At 33.1% G+C, this 20953-nt stretch overlaps 1 protein-coding gene across 3 annotated transcripts in view; it reads right to left on the bottom strand.

Moving 5' to 3' along the window:
- LOC126737743 (neuropilin and tolloid-like protein 2) overlaps positions 1-7531 on the bottom strand; it is a 622239-nt gene extending 614708 nt beyond the window's left edge. Inside the window, exons 1-2 of one of the 3 annotated variants that reach the window (XM_050442764.1) lie at positions 7028-7502; positions 6861-6973 (exon numbers count right to left, since the gene is read on the bottom strand). In XM_050442764.1, coding sequence (XP_050298721.1) covers positions 6861-6897 — 37 coding nt within the window. In that variant the 5' untranslated portion in view covers positions 6898-6973; positions 7028-7502. Of the gene's footprint in view, positions 1-6860 lie in introns of all 3 variants that reach the window. The other 2 variants (XM_050442780.1, XM_050442771.1) reach the window with 2 other exon arrangements.
- Positions 7532-20953: the final 13422 nt, after the last annotated feature.

Raw genomic sequence — 20953 nt, 5'->3', positions numbered from 1 at the left:
GTCCTTGACTCTAGTCTTAATATAAACAGAGTTGTCATTTGGGTCAATTCCGTTAATACAGGATCGTGTCGGCTGTTCGTCGTATAGTCGCCTTGTCGTACTTTAGACCTAAGGCCGCGACTTTCTCGTCGATACTGATGAGCGGGGATACAAGGTACGGTATCATTTTGCGTGCAGTAATGTCCAACTATCGCAGATCCTCTCTAAACCATTTGATCAGTCCAAAACAGTAAAGCAATAATAGGACTATAGGAGGCAAATTAATGGCTATCACTTTGCTTATTCCAGATGACTAGGATTTCGTATTCGTTTCCTAAATTTACTTTTAAGTGTTGTTTTTACTTCTTTAACGCCGTAGCCCCTGTTTTGCTCGATACCAAGGCAAATATTATTATTACTATTTTTCTACAACCGGAAAATAAGATTTTAGTACTTTACCAATGTTTACTAGTTTTAAAAACATATTCTTTTGTATTGCTTTTAATTTTAACCACCTGAATTGTTAGTTAAAATAATAATTATTAAAAACAAGACAAAAAATCAACATACGAATTTACCGAATTAACAATACAAATAAACAAATAAAATACCTGTTTTGTCCCCCAATAAGTGACTGTTATTTTTGATATTTTTTCTGTCGCTATAAGCTGGCCGCACATTTGATACGAATTTGTATCGTACGTAAACGAACGATGCTCGTTGTACGAATTAAGCGCGCATACTGAGTACGTTTTTCTCCGTATATCAATAAGATTTTTCCCTAAATGAGTGTTTTAGTGACATTGTTTTTCTTTGGAATTGTATGTCGTGTCCTCAAAATAATCCAAGGACAAATACAACCGGGAAACGAAGGAAGGGGAGGGGGGAGGGTACGATATACCAAATGAACCGACCATCGAGGCAATAAGTACGGCGCGAAAAGTGCAATCAAGCAATGAATAAAGAAGTCACCACAAGGTTTATTAAAAAAGTATGACAAGAATTACTAAACTTAACAACAAAAATATGTTCAAAGCATTCAACGCATACGTTTGCTCCGAACCTCGTTACTATATATTAAATAATATAATCGACTGAAGTAAAACCAATATCGAGAACTTCGGAAGATCAGGAATTGGGCATCGAACCATGCTACCTCAATATCTTGGAGGAAGAGGACTCATAGATAACAACAGATAACTGGATAGCCAAATAACGAGTGCGATAATATTTTCAGAAACAGACGCAAAACTTTTTGTTGTTTTGGCCAAGCCAAGGTGACATGCAACACCTCTGCGAGTGAGCAAAATTAGGAATATCTCGTAAGTATTATGTCATCAATATCGCGTCGAACTACATGCTGACGCGACGTCCAGATGTTTCCAGAAAAGAAGGGTCCCTTGCTGGCTATTTAAAATCAAGTCATGCCAACAAGGAAGTACATCATTAAGAACCTATCTAAACAGAGTGACCAACATCGCTATGGATACCAGGCGTAGGTAGCCACAACACTTGACTGAAGGACACCAGGCATTTTCTAGATAGGCACGATTCAGCAGGGAAGATACCTCATCAAAAGCTGGTAAAAGTCAATTCATAAAGGAGGACGATCTCCCCTATTACAAGTACATTTCCGAGTTTATTCTTAAAACCAACAATCATAAGCTATAGGCCAGCGTGTGATGCATAATAAACTACATCTTATACTTATAGATAGGAATACTAAGCAGACAAGTTTTGTCGACGTAGCCAGTACCAAACAACCGCAATCTCTTTGATAAGCACAATGATAAGATAAAGTCAAGTACAGAAGCTTGGAAATACAGATGAAGAGGCAGCGGAATATGGAAACGGTTCAAATGGTCCCAAATATTATTTTGATAGCAGGTGTTATCTTAAAAGACCTCCTAAGGAACGAACTTTCTGCGAAAATATTTCTTAACACGCCTCACTAAGCTCTATTGGTTCTGCTAGAGGTCTTGGGAGAACGAGGAGGCCTCAGCAACATTGTTTGCCTGTCATGTTGTGGCAAACAGATCTGAATCGGTTCGTAAGCATTTGCAGGCGGATATACCAAAAGATATAAAGAGTTTCTGCGTTGCATTAAGGGGCTCTACAGGTAAGCGGCCGGTGCTATTTCCAACTGATCATCATATTAGTTCGAAGCGTCGTGCTTTACTCAGCCAGACAAGAAGGAACAATCATCATTTCTGGGCAAGTGTGTTTGTGGCAAAATTGGATGTGGCTAGTGATCTGTAATCTGTGAATTGGCAGGTAGTGCACAATAGCAAGATCGTAAAGTCTGTTACGTGTTTTACTTGTGGAAAACCAGTGCAGGTATTGCCGCAAGCACAAATGAAAGCCAAAAATGGTAAGATTGTTTCTTTTCTTTTTGATTCAGGATCTGACTGATCTTTGATTAAACATAGTGTTTCAGCTTTGTTAAATGGAAAATAAAAAGACTGTATGCTATCTCTAAAGGGTTTGAGCGGGAATGCTATATTGTGGAATTTACAATTTATAATATTAGATGAAATTCAAGATATTTTTCTTGAACTTGTTTTATGTGTAGTCTCTGATAAGTACGTTTCTTTTGATGTTATATTGGGCAGAGATTTATTAAGCCAAAATATCAGTGTTTGTTTTAGTAACAAAGGTTTAGTTTTGACTCGTAAAAAAAAATGTTTTTAAATGAAAAAAAAGTAAATTTAGAAAAAATTAAAAAATTGATACTGACGTTGAATTTTGTTCAACGGTCTACGTTGGACAAAATCGTTTAGCTCCCGTTCAGCGTGAAATTGTTCGTTCTAGGGTTTCAGAGTTATTAGAGGTCAATATAATAAAAGGTTTTATCTGTTTTGGCAGATGCCGGATTTTCATTCAATTTGAAAAAGTGCAAATTTCTTAAAACTGAAGTTCAGTACAATCACAATTCACGGCAATCACGAAGCTGCCTGGCAGACATTATTAAAACATCTTACTTCTGAACCCGTGCTTTCTATTTATGATTCAGATTTGTGAACCGAGTTGCACCAAGTTCTGAAGGCTACGGCGCTCTTTTATTACCAAAGAAAGATGGTAAATTACGTGTGGTTGCGTATTTCAGTAAACGTACTTCTGAGGTGGAATCAAGGTATCGTTCATATGAACTTGAAACATTAGCTGTCATAAACGCTGTTAATCATTTTAGGCATTATCTGTATGGGAAATATTGTACCGTTGTTTTAAAAGTTTCTAAAAAAAATAAAATTTATTTAACACCTAGAGTGCATCGTCGGTGGGCATTTTTACAAGGCTTTGACTTTGACACTCAGTATCGTGAAGGTAATCGCGTGAAGCACGTCGATTTCTTTTCACGAAATCATTTACCTATTTCTATTAAGTCAGCAGCTGCACATCTATTGTAAAAAAAAGTTCAAATTTTAGAGTTGCTAAGAGATTGGCTTTAAGTGGAACAGCAAAGAGATGATGAAATTCTTCAAATAATTTCTAAGTGGGAATCTGATGAACCGCCTACTGATTTATTAAAAATTTATGATGTTCGAAATAATATTTTGTTGAAGAAAATAGAAAGAAATGAAAAATCAAAATGGTTTCCTATTGTTCCACGTACGTAAATCAACCATGTTCATGTAGGTTTAAAACATATAGGGTAAAAAAAAAACTTTGGATAAGCTGTACGACTTTTATTGGTTTCCAAATATGTCAGAAAATTTGTAGATAATTGTCTTATTTGTAAAGCATCTAAGAACAAAAGTGGAAAGTCACTGGTTCAGCTACATTCTATTCCCAAAATTTCAAAACTCTGGCATACAGTTCACATCGATATTTCTGGAAAATTAAGTGCGAAAAGTGACAGAAAAGAATATGCTTTGGTAATTATAGATGGTATTACGAAATTCGTTGTTTTATATCACATTTCTTCACTGACGGGTAAACAGGCCGTTGATTCTCTTCGGAATTTTACTCACTTGTTCGTAGCTCCAAGTCGTATAATATAGGACCAGGGAAAATGCTTCACTAGTTCCGAATTTAAAAATTTTGTTCTAAAAGTAATATTGATCTTCACTTCATAGCCCATAGTGCAAGTAAAGTAAATGGTCAGGTCGAACGAGTAATGCAGGTCCAAGAATACTCTTACCGTAGTTGAGGCTGAAGAATCAAAAACATGGCAAGATTTGGGAGAGGTTCAGTTAGCCTTAAATAGTGCCAGGCATAAGACCACGGGGTATAGTCCGGCAGAAATGTTATTTGGTACTAAAATTCACTCATTACAAATAAACAGTTTGGTTGATCAATTTTTGGATGATGATGGTAACACGAGTCCGTCTTTAACTTAAATAAGAGAAGAAGCAAGTAAAAACATAAATAAATGCGCAAAATTAGATACGGAACGTTTTAATACAAATAAAGGCAAAATAAAATCTTTTGTCGTAGGTGATTTTTTTATGCTAAATGTAATGAGCAAATGTTGTCAAAATTAGATCATTTAGGAGAATTAGAAGTTTAGGGGACCTTACAGGATAAGAAGAGTTTTAGCAAATGATAAATATGAAGTAGAAAAAATAAATGGTAAAGAAGGGTTAAGTAAATTTATTCACGATCAATGTCTGCTTGTGCCCACTGGTCAAGGACAAGAGATATTTGACTTTGAGCGTGATGATGTTGAAAAATGTGTGGATGAACCAGTGTTGGCTAATGAGTAAGAATAAATAGGTTAAAAAGAGAAGGATTAAAAAAAAAGAGTAGGCATTTTTAAAAGTATAGAAGTTTCTTGTAAAAAAAAAACAGAAGTAAGGCTAATATTAGACTGCGGGATGATATTAGCAAGTTTAAAGTAGCAAAGATAAGTGCGATTATCTGATACTTGATAGCTGTTGCGATAGCTAGGTCAAGTGTGAGAGTAGTCAAGATAGTTGCGGCTATCTGTTACTGAGAATAGCTGCTGAGGTAGCTAGATGAGAAATTTAAAGACGACTGCGGTTGCCTGGGGCTTAACAGCTACTGCGGTAGCTTGGTTGAGCGTGATGTATAGTAAAGATAACTGGGGTTATCTGATGTTACTTAAAAACTGCTGCGGTAGTTTTTGGCTTCAATACATGGTGTATTAAAAAAAAAACATTTAGAAGAAGTATTACTGCGGTAATCTTCTGGGTGTATTATGATTCATCATCATATGATATTTCACTAATCACTGCGGTGATTTGTTTTGTGTGTTACGAAGGTAACAAGGTGTTTAAAAACGAAAGTTGAGTAAAGAATGGTTGGAGTGTTGTTGTTTAATAGTTGTTTGGGTTGTTCCAGGTGGAACAATGGCCTAGCGCACGACCACGAGGACGTGCGACATGTCAGTATGGCCGTGTCGGCTATATGTATTTTTCTAAGAATATTAAGATAAGGATTTGTTTTGATTAGTAATAGGCTTGGTATTAAGTTACTGTCACCGATCGGCGGTACGGCCGTCCATTAATTATTTTTATGAGTCTGGGTTCATGTTGATTTTTAGTGAAGTTTATTTAAAAATAAAATAAAGGACATGACTCAATATCTTTTAAGAGATATCGACAGAGTGGAACGAAGCCGGGAATGAATGCTTGGAGAAGCATAAAGAAACAAAAAAGGCAGTCTTTTGAGAGAACTAATGGTAGAAAGACCGGCTTCGGATCACTAGTTCTTTTTATTTTATTTGAGACGGTACTTTATACTGACGGTACGTTAGCTTACTCGTTTATTTAGTATTATTGTGTGTAATTCGTGTTTATTTGTCAATATAGTAATTAAGTGTGCGTTTTCACGAATTACGAAAATAATAATACTGACTCTCCGACATGTATATAATCTACATTTACTAGGCAATACCTAGGCTTCAACAGAATTCAGGCACTATTGTATTAAATAGTCCTGGAAGTCTGAATTAATGGCCTGTTAGTTACCATATAATTATTATTATTCTCTCGGCGAATTTCTTTGGGATTTCCTGTGATTTGGGATTGTAAATACTTTGTGATGCAGTTTTTTTTTTAATTTGTGGTTTGTATCTTTAAGAACTTTATTGTGATGTGTTTAATTTTAACATATTTTAATCTATTTACGTGGTTTACTTATCTGTGTTTAAGGCTTATTTTAGTAAGTAAATTAGAGTAACTGTATTGTGTTTTTTGTTTTAGTGACATTTTTTAAAATTTTAACTATAAACTCTATTTTATGATTTGCTAATGACACTTTATGTATGTTAAAACAATAAAGTAATATTTGATTTGATTAAAAATTTAAGGTATTACATAAGGGGTGGTGCCATTTAAAATTTTGGGGTTGTGGTGCACTGAGGCCAAGGGGGACCTTATAACCAAAATGTGCCAATAGTTCCCCTATATGTATAACATTTGTAGTAGATTGGGTTTTTTCCTACTCTTTTAGTATCAGAGATATTTGCATTAACAGTTTTTAAATTGACATGCTGTATAATAGAATAAATATTTCGTGGTGATTTTAAACGTTCATAGACCAAAAACCAGTAATTTTTTTTGATTAATAGGTATGGTCGAAATGATACAATATATAATTATTTAATTATTTTATGAAATAATCACTAGCTTGGAAGTGATGAAATGTTGGCATCAGCAGTGTTTTAAAAGTTCATTGACCGAACATCAGATTTTTTTTTCTTTTAATGATTTTCCAATAAAAATACATAATCAAAAACAGCGATAATTTTTTTTAAATAAAAATCTAATATTAATTTAGTAACAGAACTTAAAATCTCAAGATTTATTAAGTAGTATGTTTGGAAGCATGTTTGAAAACTCGTGAAATATCCCACCAAAATAAAGTTGCTTGGTATTTAATATTTCTGACTGATTTATTTAAAAGTATAGACTTACCCCATAGAAGTAAACCGGCACATCGTATCGATACCATCAGGAAATCCAAATATCCAACCAAAAATTAAAAACAGCACTACATCTAACAATTTCTGTGACCGTCAGACACTCAGCTATAAATAAAATTTGGAGTCACGGCTAGTAAAAATTGTACTGTTAACACTTACACACATAAAAATCACATAAAACTTTCGTGTTTTATAGTTTATTTATTGCACAACACTTAAGATTCAACACGGGATTCTTAATGGGTATATTAAATAACCATGAACGTCTCACATACCTGATTAAGCATAAAAAGACGCTTATCGAATTTTTTACACAAAACGTCGAGAATAAAATAAAAAATTATTAAAAAAACCCAAAAACATGTTTTTTTTGTCTTTTGTAACTGGAAACCTGAAAATGCCAAGAAGTTCTCGTAGTAGTTTCGGGCGTCGCGACGTTAACTCCTGCGAACTTTCGGCGCGCCAACCGCTCCCAGAGAACGCGTCGCACAAACTGAATAATTTTTAGCTGTTCCCGCTGCTGGAATTTCATAGCGTCAGCGGGATTTTCAGTTTCGGCACTCCTCTCATGTGGTGGTAATTCCATTGCGGCATACATGTAGAAGTATACGGGTCTATATAGTAAAAGAAGGGTAGTATTTTTGTAGAAATACTCTTGGGAACTATATATGTTCGGTTGTCACTTAGGTCTAAAAGGGGTTAATTTAGAAGTTGTTTGGATAAGGGGTTAAAATGTGTTCGTTCTAATATTACTAGAATGCTAATTATTGCCGGAGAGGGTTGACGCAAGCTAATTCTCATAAAAAAATAGGCCTTTATGTAAAAGGTGTCCGAATTTAGTATTATACTGCCGTCCTAGTGAAAAAGGTCGTATCTAAATTTTTTATTAAAATTGAGATTTTTATATTTTTTTATTCTACGCTTTCCCCTTTATAATAATTGTTGAACCACTGTTTTCTGGAAAATTGGGATCTTAAATAAAGCCACAAGAGACAGCTCAAAACGTTTTAATTTATAACATTAAAAAATTTGCACTTTCAAGGCAAGCGACATTTTTTTTATAATGTCATATACTCTACGAACTTAAACTACTTAGGCCATTTCACCACAACATCTGGTTACAAATAACCGGTTTTCGGTCGCTACCGTAATAATATCATTGTTTTACAACACCCCTTCTCCATGAAATTATTTCCTAAAAGTACACATAGAAAATATAGAGTACGCAGCTTTAAACCCAAAAAAAAACTTCACTAAACAAATATGATTTGTACTAAACCCATCATAGCACGAAACTTTGTAAACTTTACTTTAAACAAGGGTTTTGTCAAAACATCAGCTATCTGGTTTATTAAACCCTTATCTATCTTCTCTTTAATAAAACTAAACTTAATGTCAATATGTCTCAATCTACGATTATTTCCGGATTATTTGCAATTCTTAAGGCAGACTGATTGTCTTCAAAAATTTTTATTGACAGCTCTAAAGAGTCTAACTTTAAATCTGATAGTAACTTAAATAACCAACATGTTTCAACTACCGCCATAGATAATGCACAATACTCCGCCTCCGTTGAGGAAATAGCTAGTTTGTTATTTTTTGCTTGCCCAACTAATTGTACAACCATAAAATTGAAACAAAAACCCACTTGTTGACTTTCTATCAAAGATGTCACCACCCCAATCAGAATCTACGTAAGCACAAAGAACGTCTACTTTATTATTTTTTGTAAAGACTAACTATAACCATAATGTACCCTTTAAATATCTTAGGATTTAAAGGGTACATTATGGTTTTATATTTTATGGTTTAATATTTTAAAGTCAAAATTCGGGTCCAAAGGAGTATTAATATCATTACAATCAGTCATTCCAAATCTATTTAGAACTCGCTTTAAATAATCCCCCTGACTTAATTCAACAATTCCCTGATCCAAATTTTGCCTTACACTTATTCCCAAGTACTCTGAAATTTGTCCTAAGTCTTTCATGCTAAAATTTTGCTTAAACATAGATTTAACATTTTCAACATCTACTAAATCACAACCTATAATTAATACGTCATCCACGTAAAGCAAAACAAATAATCTTTTGTTATTACAAATTCGTAAGTACAAACAAGAATCATGGTCTGATTTAGCAAACTTTTCCTTTATCATTAAATTATCAAATTTATTATTCCAATACTTCGGAAAATTTTTAAGACCATATATAGACTTATTTAATTTAAATACTTTTTGACTCACAGTTTGACCTGGGGATGTCATGTACACCTCCTCCTTGATGTCACCATAAAGGAAAGCACTTTGCACATCCATTTGATGCACTCATCATTCCATAATGATTAGCCATTGCCAAAAGACTTCGAAATGTGCACAACTTGGCAACAGGTGCATACAAGTCATACAACTCCTCACTTAAGTTCAGTTGAAATCCCCTTGCCACTAAACGCACTTTATACTGTCCATCACTTTTAATCTTAAAAACCCATTTACTCTCAATTAGTTTTTTGTCCTTGGGTCTTGGCACTTCATCCCACGTATTTTGTCTCTAAGCACTTTTAGTTCCTTTTGTATAGCCTCCTGTCATTTCACACTGTGCTTTCCCGACAGAGCTTCTTTCAAGTCTAAAGGCTCCTTACTGTCTGTATAAAAGCACATATCACACTCTTCCATATCAAAATTCATATCATGATCTTTCATCCACCCTGGTTGTCGAACTTTCCTCTTTCTAGTTCCCTTAAAATGCATATCTGTTGTTCATTGACCCCTGATTCAGCTTCCCTCACTGATTCAACGAGAGACTAATCGAAACCATTTACATCCTCAAGAATATCAATCTCCTCATTAGGTTCATCCAGCGCACGCTCACTACTATGGTCTCTTAGATTAGCTAGCTTCGGTACTTCTTCGTGGTCAAGTGGTTCCCTTAATAAGCGCCCTTTATTCATTTCCTCCTTTTCTTCTGGAAAGTTTAAAAGCACACGCTTTTCCTCCTTTAGAGTGTCCTTTAACTGAAGTTTGTCATCTCCAGGAATAAACACCACATCTCTGTGAATCTCAACAGTTTTCTTTTCTGGCAGATATACTCGATAACCTTTTACCTCATCACTGCATCCAACAAAAATTCCAAAGATGTTTTTAGCATCTAATTTCAACCTCTTGTTTTGGAATATGAACACTAACCTTTGTGCCAAATTCCTGGAAAAAGTTCATACTTGACTGTTTATGAAACCATAATTCATAAAGTGTCTTGTCTCTCTGAGTACTGGCTCTAGCTCTATTTAATGTAAACACTGCTGCATTCGCCGCTTCAGCCCAAAAAACTTTATCTAAACCAGAAGAATGAAGCATAGTTCTCACCAGCTCCAGTATGGTTCGATTATCATTCCGCTCTCCCATTTTGTTCTGGAGTATACGGACATGTCTTCTGATGCATAATTCCTTTATTTTCACACATACTTTCAACCTTCTCATTGACAAATTCCAAACCATTATCTGTCCGCAACGTCTTTACTTTCTTTTGTGTCATATTTTCTGACCAATTTAAAAAAACTGTCAATTTTTTTCTCAGTTTCTGATTTGCTGTGCAAAAAATAAACTTTCCTAGAATTTAAAAAATCATCCTTTAAATTTAGCATATACTTAGCCCCTCCTAAAGATGTAACCTCTAATGGTCCACACAAATCTGAATGTATCAGCTCACAAGGCATTTGAGCTCTGCTATGGCTTTCTGGGAATGACAATCTGTGTTGTTTTTCAGACAAACACTTATTACAAAATGGCTGCTTTTCATCCTGAAACTCAATATTACCTTTTCTCAGCACTTTTCTGACATGATCAAAGTGTATATAAGCCATTCTTTGATGCCATTTGTCCAAGCTCATAACAGCATTACAATGATCAAACTCTAAACTTTCTATTTTAAACTCCATTCTAAATAATTTACCCTTTCTCTTTGCTATGGCTCTTATTTTCCCTTCTTGGTCTATGATTTCACACTTGCTCTTATCTGAGTGCATTTTATAGCCTTTATCTAGTGATGTACTCAAAGAGAAAATATTTACTACTAGATCTGTTAAGTCAGTTCTTACCCAACTGCATCCGTTGAAAGCCAACACTTGCACTTTTCCCACTCCTTTTACTTCTACAAAGTTCCCATCACCAACTCTTACTTTTTTTCTTACCAGCAAAGTTTTCATTTCTGTAAACTGGTCATTGTCATAGCACATATGCTCGGTTTCGCCACTGTCCATTTACCAACGATGTTTAACATCCTCTGATCGAATTATCGCCATAATGTCCACACCACATTCCGATATTAGTGCCTGGTCAGCTGATCTCTGGTTGTCCTTATCCTGAGTAGCATCTGCATGCCTTTGCTTCTTGAACCAACATTTCTCCATTAAGTGCCCTGGCTTCTTACAAAAGTTACAGGTTCGTTGGGGGCAATTTCTTTTAAAATGATTTCCACCACACTGAAAGCATTTAATACCTGAACTACCTCTTGTACCAGCCTTATTTTTGAACTTCGACATATTGGAACCTACTGATAAAGCCTGCGCCTTTTCTGTCTTCTTACTTATTTCCTCTTCCAGCATCAACCTCGACAATAGATCTGTCAGGGTCTGTTTATCTTCAGGAGTAGATTCCCAAGCAGACACAAAATACTTCAGGATTTCTGGCCGGGAAATAGGAACTTCAGTAATGACCATTTTGTCACTAATTTCTTCGCCCATTGATTTTAACGTGCCTTTTATTTCTTCTAATTGGGAAATAAAGTCTGCCACCTTTCCATCTACATACTCTAGAGCAAAAAATCTTTGCGTTAGTAGATGTACACTGACCTGCGACTGACGCTCATGGATTTTCTTAAGTTTTCCCCACATTTCTGCTGAGGATTTGCATGTTAAAATGTGATTTATGATCCTCTCATCCAGCCTGGAAACTATAATCTCTTGAGCCTTGGCGTCTTTGTTATCCCACTCTTGGGTGTTTCCTGGAGGCCTCTCTGTGGTGCCATCCACTATGCCAAAATAGCCCTCTGGCCTTAATGCTATTTGTTCTTGAAACTTCCAAGTAACCCAATTTTCACCGTTTAATTTTGCGATACTTAACAAGCCTATTTGCTCCGCCATGTCTTTGTGTTCCTCTTAGGGTTCCTTCAAGCCTCACAACTGAAGTAATACACTTTTATAGCCCTAAAAACTTCAATATAATAATATTAATAAATAATAATTATAATATTAATTACTGCTTGCTACTTAATTGCTGCTTGTTTTGACAAACAAGCAGTAATAGTAATATAAAAATTAACCAAAGAACAAATTGAAAAAAAAAATTAAAAACAATTAAATGAATTTGTAAATGCGCAGAGAAAAAAAAGTAATTGTACAATTGTTCCTCCAAGAACAAAGTTTTATAATCATTTTTAAAGCGAGATATTGGAATTGAAAAATTAGGTCGAAGTCGATTATAAATTGTGCCGGCATTGTAAGTATAACCGTTGATTGAATATTTGGGAAGATACGCAATCCTGTGTTAAAAAGTGTACCCGGTCGACTATCGGATTGCCGTTCAGTTTCGTGCACCGTGTGGTGCTGCCGCGAAGCGTCAAATCTAGGAACGATTTATTTTAGCTGCGTGGACATGGCTTTTGGCTTCTTTGAGTCAGGTTTTCAACGACGCTGGAATCTCCGGTTACGCGGCCGTGTTGGATATTTTTTTAAGATATGGGATGATGCTGCCAACTATGTTTTTATTTATTTTTTTTTGAACATACAACACGGTGTCATTTATGTGGTGGTCAAGTGATAAGTGATATACTTAAGGGTGGAGGCATATTGAAATTTCTTAAAAGTTAAATTTTATAAACAAATAATTACTTACCAAAATATGTTTTTGAGACAAAAATTAATACATAAATATATACAAAAAGCTATTTTTACAAAATTACCAACAAAGTTTAAAACAAGTTATAATTCCAACAAACATTATGTTTCCTCCATTTTGTGTTCAAGAGGGTCAAGTTTTTAAATAAAAAGCCCGTTGCACTTAATTAACTAAAAACTAATATACAAAAAATATATGGAACAAATTTTAAGATATAAGTAGGTTTCACGTAAATATTATAAAGAATAATTGAAATAATTCATAAGACTTAATACCGATGGTAATATAACTTCTTGATCAATAATTTTTTGTAAAAAGTAACCCATTTTATCATGTGATTCAATATCTGAAAAATTGTGTAGCGTAGTAAGATCTGTAAAATAAGGGGTTGTGAGTGAGGATGTAAATAGAAATAGAAAATAGGCCACATTTTAAGTTTTAAGCGACACAGGAAAATTCTCAATTACCAGTTGTTACAACTGTACTTAAAACTATAAAAAGATACCTAGTAACAAAAAAAAAACATTTTTACAACTATGCTTAAAACTATAAAAAGATACCTAGTAACAAAAAAAAAACATTTTGTTCAAAGACCCCGCATCACGGTTATACAGGACGTCAATAGAGGTGGTATAATTAGAGGAAAGTTGAGCAATATAGTGTCCTTTTATAATAAAATCTAAATACTTTGTAAAATCTAAATTTGGCAAAATCATTTTATTTTTTTTCTGGCGTTATTTCAAAATATACAGTGTGCCCCACTTAAGGGTTAGCCACCCCTCTAAAATTTTTGTTTCTTGACCAATTTTCAAAAACTTTTTTTTGTTGGATAGCTGGTCAAAAATGGCACTTATGAGCCAAGTTCGACATTTAAAGAAAGCAGGTCATGGCCTACTGTATTCAAGTTTGAAGTGCAAAAATTCGAGAAGTAGTATTAGCGATATTTATTTTTCAAAAATGGTACTGGATTATTATTCAGGACCACTTAAAACATAAGTGTACCAAATTTGGTTATGATAGTATACAGGGTGTTGAAATAAATTGGAGTCAAATTTTTAAAAGGCGCAATAACATTCGTAATCAAATACGAATATTTTTTAAATTTTTGGCTAATTGGCATGCGTCTTGAGAACACAAAGGTTGGAAATATCCTTTAATAAACAACAATCGATCATATTATCATTCTATTTTGGGCTCAATTTGTTTGTTTTTTTTTTATGAGTTTGTTTGATATGATTGTGTCTGGTTAAAAATTATTTTGTGGGAATTTTACCCAAGTATGCTATGAAAGAAAATGTTCCTGACAGTTTGTCAAAGTTTTCATGCATTTAGTTCATTTTGACTGCTTGTCGAACAATTATGGGTGATTATAATTTGAACGAAAGAGTTGAAGTAGTGCGGCTAGTTAGCGATGGAGAGAACATTTTGTGAAGCTGCGGCGGAATTTAACAGGAGACATCCTGGTAAAAACATCCACCATTCAACAATAGCCAGAATAAACTACGGGTTTCAGTCTGGTTCAGTAGGCGGAGTACGTCCTCATTTACATCGTAATCGAGCAAATAATAATAACCAAATAATTCTTGAATACTTTAATGCTAATCCGCAATCTAGCATTAGAGTTGCTAGTGCCAACTTAAATATTTCCAAAAATTGCATATGGAGGTGTTTAAAGAAAAATAACAAGAAGCCTTTCAAGCCTATAATCCTTCACACTTTGGAACACGGGGATGAAGAACGCAGGATGGAATATTGTTTGTGGTTACAAGGCGAGTATTTGGCTAACCCTACATTTTTGAAAAATATTTTATACACCGATGAGGCAACATTTACTACAAACGGCATTGTGTCATCTCAAAAATATTAGAATGTAGAGTAACGTAAATCCCCATTGGGTGATACAATAACGAACGTATAATCGGGCCGTTTTTCTTAAAATGAAAATCTAAATGGACTTAATTTTCTTCGATTCCTGGAAGGTGATTTTAGTAACGTAATCGATGATTTGCCGTTAGCCGAAACAAGAAACTTACACATACAATTTGACGGTGCGCCTATCCACAATGCAGTGGTAGCGCGGAATTGGCTAAGTCAGAATTATCCGAATCGATGGATAGGACGAAACAGTCGATTAATTCAGTGGCCAGCACGTTCCCCCGACCTTTCTCCCTTAGATTTTTTTCTTTGGGGAACCCTTAAAAACAAAGTGTACAAATCAAGACCGCAAACTCTACATAATATTTGTGAGCGCATTAGACAAGATTGTAATGAAATAAGCAGGGTACAGTTAAGAAGGGTGGTAGTAAACAACAGAAGACGCATAGAAAAATGTATAAGAATTAATGGAGGACATATTGAAGGAACTAATATTTAGTTTTGTGGCATTAATTTTTCAATTTGAGTGTTAGCAAAGATAAAATACTAGTAGTATTATTATCTTTGGTGTTAGGTAATTCCTTAAGGTAATTATTTTCAGTTTTTGCTGCTTATCCTACATTACATTATTAAGTAACTAGTGAAGTATGAATTGCAAACTAACAATGAAATATAACTAAAAAATTTATAAATGAAGTTGTATTATTATGAAGCCCAAAATAGTATGACAATATGATCGATTGTTGTTTATTGAAGGATATTTCCAACCTTTGTGTTCTCAAGACGCATCCCAATTAGCCAAAAATTTAAAAAATATTCGTATTTGATTAAGAATGTTATTGCGCCTTTTAAAAATTTGACTCCAATTTATTTCAACACCCTGTATACTATCATAACCAAATTTGGTACACTTATGTTTTAAGTGGTCCTGAACAATAATCCAGTACCATTTTTCAAAAATAAATATCGCTAATACTACTTCTCGATTTTTCGCACTTCAAACTTGAATACAGTAGGCCATGACTTGCTTTCTCTAAATGTCGAACTTGGCTCATAAGTGCCATTTTTGACCATCTATCCAACAAAAAAAAGTTTTTGAAAATTGGTCAAGAAACAAAAATTTTAGAGGGGTGGCTAACCCTTAAGTGGGACACACTGTATGACAAAAGTATTTATTAAATGAATAAATTATTGTGACCACTTTTTCTCGTCTATACGATGACACCTTTAAATTTAAAATACGATGTTCTGTCTTTAAAGAGCCATCATCAACTTTGTTTTTTTTTGTCGGCGCTATATTAACCATTTGCAGTTTAACGACGCGGGAATCTTGGGGCGCCCGGCCGTTTTGTTATTTTTTTAAGACAAGGGCGATGATGATAACAGCGCTTTTATTTAATCTGTTATTGCCGATATTTAAATGCGCTGTGATCTCGCATAAATAACTAGATAAATGTGATGGTCAAGTAATGTATTGGAAGGTGCTATCTCTTACAACTTAAATTTTATTAACAAATAATAAATTACGTACCAAAATCCTTTTTTGAGACAAAAATAAATAAATAAAAACAAACATTCAATAAGCTTTTATTTATTAATTAGAAAATTAACAAAAATATTAAATAAAGGTGATGATATAGGTAGGTTTCACGTAAATATAAAGAGTAAATTAAATAATTAAAGATTTAATATCTATATACGGTACTATAGTTTTTTAAAGTCAATAATTTTTTGTAAAAAGTAACCCGTAATGTGATTTTTGACAATACGGGTTTATCAAACCAGCCAATATCTCAAAAACTGTGTAGGGTAGTGAGATCTGTGAAGTACACTTTTTTTGGACAAAAATATTAAAAAATAGATACCTTTAACTGAAATTAATATAAAAATAAAATCGCTAAATTTAAAAGGTTTTGAATAAGGGTGTAACAACACTATAAAATATAGAAAATAGGTCACATTTTAATTTGCAATACAGGCAAACACTTAATTATTAATTCTTAAAACTAGAAAAAGTTAATAAGAAAAAAAAACAAATATTTTTGTTTAACAGTATGAAGGGTCTCATCGGGATTATACAGGATGTCCAAAATAAGGATGAGCAGTAAATGGTTTAATTAGGCGAAAGTTGCGCAATATAAATGCAATGATTGAATAAATGCAATCTAAAAATTGGAATAATGCCAAATACTTCCTAATATTCAGGAAAAAGGTGAAATTTGGCAAAATGGTTTTTATTTTTTTCTGGCGTTATTTGAAAATATAAAAAAAAATCATTTATACATTGTTGTAAACACTTTCTCTCATTTACAAGTTAACATCTTTAACTTTTAAATACGACGTTCCTTCTTTAGAGAGTCATAATCAACTTTATTTCTTCTTGTCGACGCCATGTTGGCCACTTGCAGTTTTGAATAATCCTTTTAATTACTTTTTCAACGCGGTAATTTCTAGTGAGTAGTTGGAATCATCCCTATTAAATATTATATACCTCTCTCTTTTTTAAATACAATTTCAAAAAATTCAAAACATACTTTATTCATAAATACATGGTACCTACTTGTTGACATGGTACTTCTATGATATGAAATAGGCACATTAATCGACATATTACTAACACATAATTTAAAAACAAAACACAATAGAGGGTTCAACATACTAGTATAAACACAAAATGTATTTTCAATTTCAAAGCAAGACGACTTAAAAAATTTTTAGAGTAACATCACAAATTCTAACCTTTACATCTTTACTAAAAACTAATTATATACTATTGGCCTATTTCTAACTATCTTGAAAAAACTCTAATGCTATAAAAATACTTGCTTTTAAGAAGTTTCGTTCAGGACTTTTTAAAGCGAGGAAAACTTCTAGAGACTTTTATGACATTTGGAAAATGATTAAAAAATGTTATGCTCAAGTAAATAAGAGAATTCTTAGTTCACTTTTCGGGATGGGCATTGGAATATTGTATTTTTTTCTGATATTATAATGTTTTAAGGAGCCATTATTTTGAAGATACAATTTATATTTTTTGTATATTAGGCAAGCAGACTCAACAATAAACAAGCAACACAAGGAAAGTATTTTTAAATAGAGGTCTGCATGTCCTGTGGAGATTTATGACACATATATTTAATGGCTCGTTTTTTAAAAACAAACATCGAGTCAAAAAGCCGTTTACTAATGCAACTCCAAAATGTTATTCCATACTCTAGGTATTTTTGTATGAAAGTAAGTTCCAACTTTCAACAAAAAAAAAATAGACCGTTTTTGCAGATATCAATCTCAGTTCATTTAAAACCACTCTAACAGCATAACATAGTCTAGCCAGTTTTTGCCTCCTTATATATCTCCATAAAACGTAGGTTTATGATCGATAACAATTCCAAGAAATCTGTTAAAATTATTCACTTCCAATTCTTTGTTGTGAATCATGAACTGCTCTGAAAATAAAAACTTAACAATTTAGTCTTATCTATGTTTAAAGACAACAAATTAGCATCAAACCACTGTTTAATCGTTAATAAATCTTTAGAAATTGTTCTTGTTAATGTGCTTTTATTATTGTCTGCCCATAAGATAGTGGTGTCATCTGTAAAAATAGTAAAGAATCCTCTTATCTGGAGAGACGTCAGGTCATTTATATACAATAGAAATAAAATAGGACCGAGAAACGAACCCTGCTTACTACACAAAGTTCAGTCAAACTGCCATTTGGCCAAACAAACTTTTTTCTGTCTAACAAAACAAAATTTTAGCCATTCTAGAGCAACTCCCCTAAACCCTAAAAATATTTGTATTTACATTTCTTTTTCTTTTTAAACGGATATGTTGCATTCTTTTAGCCCTAATTTGGTTTTTTAAAACATCTATTTTAAAATGTACAGCACCCAACTGTTTTTTTGTATCGGATTTTGTGGATGAGGGATTTGATATTTGACATAGGTCATTTGCCTGTCGTTCTGGGCTTGTTATTTTACATATAATTCTTTTTTTTCAGTTACAGGGTTTTCGGGGGTGTTACATAAACGCTTAACACTATAAATAAATAAATTTATATCTGCCTCATCATTATCATCGTCAACTGCTGGATTTCTCTTTCTGGAATAAGTTTTGATGGTGTCCGCTAAAACAAAAACATTACAAGGATAGAGTATTGCAAATAGCTTATATTTATTGGTGTACAATTGCTGTATTGTTTCCCTGTAACGTTACATTTCTGTAATTTGCTTTTTGAAACATTTACTCTAATATCTAAAATCTTTAAAAAAGTTTCAAACCAAAAAATAATTAGCGGACCCTATAAATAAAAAGTAATATCCTATAAAAAGCATCTTTATCCCGCCCAAAAATGTTTGTGATACGTCTTTAACATCTTCTAGTTAGCAAATTAAGTGGCCTGTTAAATTTAAAATATTTGTTTGCTGTAGAACTTTTTTTGAAAAGCGAAGCTTTCTTAAAATAAATAGGCATTTCCAAATTTTGCTAAAAAACAAACAAACTTTTTATCCTAAAACGATGAGATCTATCGTCCATTTACATTTGTGCATTAAAAGAATTATCCTGTCAATATGTAAATATATAATAATAATTATAGTTATAATAATATTATAATACTTAATGTCGCAATAGGTAAGGTTTGTCACCAACTTGTAAAAGGGTTTGAAAATATGCAAAAGGGCAAATAGGAATATTTTCAGTAATGCGAGCATTAGTATACCCACTCATGTACTTTTAATACAACAGTTAAAAAAATCTGCCTATAAAAAATAAAGTGTCAAGTTTAAGTAATATTATAATATTATTTACTTACCATTTTCCCAATTATTGATGAAACTTTTGCATCTAAACTCTCAAGGCTTTGAGCGTTACATGAGGTATCAGGCAAAGAAATTGTATTTCTAGAGGCCGATTCTATAATTTAGAGTAAATTTATAACCCTAATTTGGAAGGAAACAGTAAAATATCAAAAATAATACCTTTCCATGAAATTGGTACAGCTGATTTTAAAAGTCTCTTTCGCTTATTACTTACTGTATAATATATATTGATATATTTTGTCAAAATGTTTCTCGCAAAATACTTTGTTTTTTAATAAATTTTCATCCATAACATATTTCCGCATTGCCTATATTTTCTATCCACTGGTTAAGCAACACTGGTTTTAAAATCGGAAATTTGAAAAAACTGAGAACATTGTTTTTACATTTTCTTACATTATTGCACCCACGATAATGCACACTGATTAATTTTCCCTAAAGGAGCCATTGTCTCACAAACTAAACACATTTACATATATCTATCTATTTGTGATTATGATATCCAAGAAAATTTTTAACTACTAAATTGCAATGCGGCAAACACGAACCTGTGCAAAAACTCTCCCACACGACTCAGGGATGATCGGCCGATTACTAATGAGAAGCGACGGACGAAATTATTTTCGCGCATACTGGAGAGAATCGCCATCTATTTTTCACGCATTTTTGCGGTCACGCTTTAGCCCATAAGGTTGCGTATCTTCCCAAATATTCAATCAACGGTATAACTACGTGAGAAAAGAGGTGTGTGCTACGGTGTGGCAATGTCAGAGTTTTACGCCTTATACTTAGAACCACAAAACACAAATATATAGAGAAGTGGTGGTTGCATAAAAACTGATCGAATTCTTCTGACAAATCTGCTAGCGCCCTCTCGCTTGGCAACGGAAACTGTTGTAACTAACTTGACAGTTTGACGTGCCTAATTGGACCAATGAAAATGGCACAAAGGCGTTGTCAAATTAGAGCGGGAAAATTCAAATTATGTTATTATTTAATCGCAATATCCATAGTAAATACCTAATCATAAAGGTTACTTTTAGATTAGGTGTTAGCAATATTGATCAGGGGAAAATAGAATTCTTTAGCTATATTTCACATACATATCTAAATGAGTTCATGTACTTGAATAATCAGTTAACAATAGTGTACAATATATCACCAATTTCAAAATGGAAATTAAACAATGTTTTTTTTTAATACATTTATTATTTAATTTTCCTGAAAAATAATTACTTAAAAATGTATAATATAACGTAAAATAAAATTAACATTAAAATTATATACATAATATACAATAATTCATCTAAAAATATTTAAAAGTATTTTGTTAGCACTGAACTATGCCAACCCAAACAGATTAGAAAATATTGTGAAGACTTTTGTGTTATTTTCTTAACATACGTGTAAAGACATTACCATTAGGTTAATAATATCCCTATTTTACTAACAGAAACAGATTCTATAGAGGATAATAATATATTAATAATAAATGTT

The sequence above is a fragment of the Anthonomus grandis genome, chromosome 1 (assembly GCF_022605725.1).
Source record: "Anthonomus grandis grandis chromosome 1, icAntGran1.3, whole genome shotgun sequence".
In the NCBI taxonomy this organism is placed as follows: Eukaryota; Metazoa; Arthropoda; class Insecta; order Coleoptera; family Curculionidae; genus Anthonomus; species Anthonomus grandis.
Note: the sequence above shows the minus strand (reverse complement) of the source record. Positions and strands in the feature narration are given on the sequence as shown.